This window comes from Trachurus japonicus, chromosome 12 (assembly GCF_045865225.1).
Source record: "Trachurus japonicus isolate A0001 chromosome 12, Traja_1.0".
Taxonomy (NCBI): domain Eukaryota; kingdom Metazoa; phylum Chordata; class Actinopteri; order Carangiformes; family Carangidae; genus Trachurus; species Trachurus japonicus.
In genome coordinates, this window is record NC_140918.1 from 9336967 (window position 1) to 9342292 (window position 5326).

The 5326-nt window shown below is 44.8% G+C and overlaps 1 protein-coding gene across 1 annotated transcript; it reads right to left on the reverse strand.

The window, feature by feature from the left end:
* Nucleotides 1–515: 515 nt before the first annotated feature.
* Nucleotides 516–3258, reverse strand: tmem174 (transmembrane protein 174). The gene is made up of 2 exons (XM_085794315.1): nucleotides 2681–3258; nucleotides 516–624 (listed from the first exon to the last, which is right to left on the reverse strand). Exons 1-2 carry the CDS (start codon nucleotides 3256–3258, stop codon nucleotides 516–518), a joined length of 687 nt encoding a protein of 228 aa, XP_085650441.1.
* Nucleotides 3259–5326: the final 2068 nt, after the last annotated feature.

Here is a 5326-nt window from a genome sequence, read left to right on the forward strand (position 1 = left end):
ATAATTACATTTAAATTCTTCTTCTTTTGATGTTAATTGTCTTCGGCAGAGAATATTTTTTAGAAAACTTTTTCAAATTGTCTCCACGTTTGTTCCCGGGACAAGAGTGGCCGGCCTCGTCTGTCTGTGTTTCCTCTGCCAACAGTTAATGGGCATGTACAGTGGTTTGTGCAGCTATTGAGAGACAACAAGCACTGGATAAATACGTGCGTGTGTGTGTGTTTATGCTGAATGTAAATTTAGTATCTCAGAGTTTCCAAAAACCTTGGAGGCCTCAGATCGAGCTGAGTTTGTCCATAAATCTCCATTTTAATGAGGTTTTCTTCCAGGGAGTCTCATCTTGGTGGATTTTATGACTTCATACATAATTATTATGGTAACTCTACATGATAACAGCTGTGAGAGGAAAGAGAAACCTAAACTCTCCTCCTCTTGTGTTGTGCTGGTGAAGTTCAGGGCCTCGTATCAGATCATTTCGACCGTCGCCGTCCTTTAGCCTGCAAGAAGAAGACGTTTCACTGTGGAGAGAGTTTGTTAAAGGACGGGTAGATGTCTTCGTACGCAGGTGGACGTGAGCAGCAGGTCTCCTCCTCCTCTCCACCTCGTCGTCTCCCATCCTCAGTCCTGTAGGAGGGGAATTTAAAGGCAAATGAGAAATCTCAGATCTGGCTAATATCCAGATGTTTACAGGCCCAATTGGTTCTGCTTAAAGCACATTTTAGGAAGCAGATTGCCCTTTAAAAGAAAACACTGAGGTTGAGCAATTCCTCCCTTGATCGTTCCTCTATTTGGCATTAACCACTGGAAACATACTGAAACAGGTCAGAAGTTGTGACAACATAAGTGAGAGCTGGTGAGCTAAGCATGCGTTCATATGATCGGGGCAGCAGTTTATAGTTATCCTAGGTTAACTGTATTATTCCTGCTGTCTGTTTTTATTAAAGTGAATTACTTTCCTGGAAACCTGCTGGGAGTAATCGTCTAAAAACAATAAAAGAAAGTGAAAACTTGTAACTTTCCACTAATGGAACGCAGCCTTTTTGTTTAGTGGGGACGTGTGTCAGAGGGTGTTTGATTGGATTTCACATCCACGGCCTCCTTGCAATTAGTGGAAAGAAGCTTTTTCGCAGCTTTGTGTGAGAAGAACAGGTGGAAAAATATGATGAAGTCAAAATACCACAGTTTGCTTTTCCTTGAAACATCTTTAATATGACGTTATACCTCTGCAGGGGGATTTAATGAGAAGATGATGACTATTTTGGTCTTAATTGTCCTCATTTCATTGACTTGAGGCTTATTTTATTTTACGAGATGTCAAACTGATTATCTCCTCTCAACATTTTCTTCTCCTCTTAACTAAATAATTCAGTTTGAGTTTGTTAGATCGTGACAACCCAACGCTGCGCGACACTGCGTGCTCCCAGTACAGTAATTTAGCAAATCAATACGAGTGTGTTGACTATTATACAGAGATTAATTGCACTATAATTAGCTGAGAGAGGCTCCGACGGCCAAAAAAACCCCTGTGGGCCAAGTGGAGAGAGAGATCTTGTGGTTTAATAAGAAATGAACTCTGGCGCGCTGTGTCTGTTTTTATGGGAAGCTGTGAGTTTTTAAACACACTCACATTTGACATAATAGATTAACTCCCCACGCCGGTTACAGCTGCTCTGGTGTCAAACGCGTTGCATGCTGGGTAAAAAGCCAAACTCAGCACTTATCCATTGCATGAATTTGCATATTTGAGCAAAACTTAACATGTATCTGTTCTATAAAAGCACAGGTTCATCCTAACAGCATGGTCAGGTAATGGAGGAACCTTGCAGGATTCAGACATGGTTGGTATAACCCTTTAATTTACAGGCTGCTAATTTTGTGATAATGTCAAGAAATAGCCAAGAAATAACAGTTAAAGGGACAACGAGGAGTTTCGGAATGCAAAGTGTTTTCACCCTACATTTCCCATGAGCCTCCGCGCGCACGGTGAAATTCTCGGACCGGTGCAAGACGGACGAAAGCGAAAGCATTTGCCAAGAATGTTTTCATTAATCAAGAACGAAAGTCTGAGGATCGAAGACGACCAGATACCGTCGTAGATAAATTTAAACGAAAATGGACCCGTTAACAAGTGTGGGTAACGTAGATTCATCCACATTAATATGAGACTCTTTTATAACCAAAGGCAAACTCCTCTTTAATTGCATCATAATGTTTAGAAATAGCCTAGAAATAACGGTCAATTTCATAGTGATGTTGAGAAACATAGCCAAGAAATAACGATTGATTGCGTACTGTAGAAATAGCCCAGAAATAACGGTCAATTGCAAGGACTTGGTGGAGAAAAAGTCTGGCCTTTCCCAAGAAATCCAAAGCATGAAAAACATGTGTTATCTTTTGAGGCTTTATTTATGAAAAACATGACATTACTATGAAACTAACTGTTATTTCTAGGCTATTTCTTGACATTACTACGCAATTAATTGTTATTTCTTGGCTATTTCTTGACATTTTCACATACTATAATTAGCGGCCTGTAAATCAAAGGGTTACCACATTGTTTCTCAGAGGCTTGTTCTTTATAGTTTGTCTTTATCACCTGTTTCCGTCTGTGTGTGTGCAGCAGCCGCCGCCTTCTTCTCCTTCTCCTTCTCCTGCTGTGAAAGCTGCGTTCTCCACAGACCGAGCAGCAGCAGGACGAGCTGCTGCTGTGTGGACGGCGCCGAACTGGTGCACAGCTCGCTGGGCCATGAAGTCAAATCCACCTGGAATACACACCGTCATCATCGTCGTCGTGTGTCTGTGCAACATGATCGGCGGCGGCGGATTCACACAACACGAGCTGCGTCCCTGTGAGCCTTGCTCCGTCTCCATCTCCTCCTCCTCGTCGTCCCACCGCCGCCTGCAGCAGCAGCAGCACGGCCGACAGGTGACGATGCCGAACTTGCAGACGCTGGTGAGCATGAAGGTTCCCCCGGCCGAGATCAGCACGGGGCCGAGCAGCTGCGTCCACTCCAGGTCGGCGTTGTCGTGGTAATGCTGCCAGCCCGTGACGGTGAAGGTGACGCCGACCAGGGCCAGCAGGGCGCCGGAGAACAGCAGGGCCGCTCCCGTCTTTTCACCGTCCAGCAGGCTGTCTGAGGTCAACACTACCGGGTCAACGTGCCGCGGCCCACCGAGGACCGCCGGAGGGTTTCTAGCAGCGTTACCGGCCTCCACCACCACGTCAGGCCAGAAAACTCTGGGTCCTTGTCGCTCCATGAGCTTCCACAGCGACTCTCTCTCTCTCACAAGTGAAACATGAAGTCAAACTGAATCAACAACTGAGAAAACAATAGAAGAAATGTGAGTGCTGCCCTGGGTGAGGGTGGATGAAGCGCTCAGCTGCTCTTTAAGGACACAGGATTGAGAAAAAACTGAAGATAAAAACACAGCAAGCAGACCATCCTGGTGCAAATAGTGGTAAAGAGTAAAAGGCAGTCCAAAACTGATGGGTCCGAGCCACTCTGAGGTGTTGTTAAAAATCCTTTATTTTAACAACTGAGTAACTTTGGAGACGTCAACCAGTCAAGAGCAGAAGTTATAGGTTAACCCTCCTGTTGTCCTCCTGGGTCAAGGAAGGACAAAGGGAAAGATGGGAGGAAAGAAGGAAGGAAAGAAGGAAGGAGGGAGGGAACAGATTGGGTCAATTGGGTCAAAAAGGAAGGAAGAAGTAAGGACGAAGGAAGGAAGGAAAAAGGATTGTGGAAAGAAGGAAGGAAGAAGGGAAAGAAGGGAGGAAAGAAGTAAGGGAAAAGAGAAGGAAAGAAAGATGGAGGGATAGGGAACAGATCAGGTGACGAGACGAAGGGAAGGAAAGAAGGAAGGCAGAGAGGGAAAATGGATTGTGGAAGGAAGGAAGGGAAAAGGGAAGGAAAGAGGATGGAGGGGATAGATTTGTTCTAGGAAGGAAGAAGGGAGGAAAGAAGGAAGGGAAAAGAGAAGGAAAGAAAGATGGAGGGATAGGGAACAGATCAGGTCAGTTGGATCAAAACAGGAAGGAAGAAGAAGTAAGGACAAAGGGAAAGAAGGAAGGAAAGAAAGAAGGAAGGAAAAAAGGACTGTGGAAGGAAGGAAGGAAGGAAGGAAGGAAGGAAGGAAGGAAGGAAGGAAGGAAGGAAGGAAGGAAGGAAGGAAGGAAGGAAGGAGGAAGGGAACAGACAGGGCCAATAACAGGAGAGTTAACCTGCTGCCTGTGAGAAAACATGGTGCGTTCAAATGTCGGCCTCTGTATTTCAGATGTGAACAATGTGTTCTTCAAACTAGTGAATTAGGGCATCTTAAAAAGAAAAAAGAAAAGAAAAAAAACTCAATTTGGCTAATATTTTAGTCTCGTCTCCATGCAACCAAACCCCAGGGTGCATAACGTGAGGTGCTGAGACCATGAGAGAAGATTTGGTGCGTTTAAGGCCCGTCTGAGAGAGAGAGAGAGAGAGAGAGAGTCTGAGAAACAGGAAGAAAGGGAGATTCCTGCACGCATGGACCGTGATCCGAAATCCACCTTGTCACATGTCATTTCACACAGACACGTCTCCCGACTGCGCTGTTATGCATAACTTATCAGCGACAGCTCGTGCTGCAATATAGTCGAACAATCGGCGTAGCATGTTAAATGGAAAAGGGGCTTAAAAACACATCACGCTATACGTGTTACAGTCAGGGGCTAAATGAGCTGCACACAAAGTGAAACCCACACGTAACACGCAGGAAAAGAGGCCCGACACCCACAGCCAGGGAGTGAAGCTCACTCTTCTCTCTTCTCTCAATGAAATCCTGCTTTTCCTGCAAGTCTGCTGATTGTGAAACTGTGCAAAAGCATCAAACTTACAACGTTGAGGCTTTAGGAAGTCAATTGTGAGTTCAATTTTCACATAAAATGTGTTTTTTATTTCTTCTTATTCATTTGTGTGACAGAGCTTACTTACTTATGGTGGATGCGTCCTCTCGCCACAGACAAACCAGACGTGATTGTGTGTGCTACAGTAAAAAAAACACCTACGCTCATGAATCTTTGATTCCGAATGCAAACACGGTGACATGCAAACATGTTTTTCAGCTGAATTTCATAGCAGTCTGCTCCTCTCCCAGCGGACAGCTTGCGTTCGCCTACATAAAAGCAGATCCGCGCTTTTTTTGCGTTTGCGTGTAACACAAGCACTGCCAGTCGGAGAGAAAAAAGAAAGGAGGGATCATGATCGTGCAGCACTGCTTATGGCAAAGCAAAACAAAACAAAAACGGTCTTCAGAAGGGAAACGACACAAAAGGCCAGTGTGGCTGTTTAAACCTATC

What these genes read in the sequence shown, in the direction of transcription:
- tmem174 (XM_085794315.1), bottom strand. Translation starts at nt 3,258, where the DNA reads ATGGAGCGACAAGGACCCAGAGTTTTCTGGCCTGACGTGGTGGTGGAG. An exon ending in GCTCGTCCTGCTGCTGCTCG is followed by an intron (nt 625 to 2,680) that starts GTCTGTGGAGAA and finishes CCCCTCCTACAG; the next exon opens with GACTGAGGATGGGAGACGAC.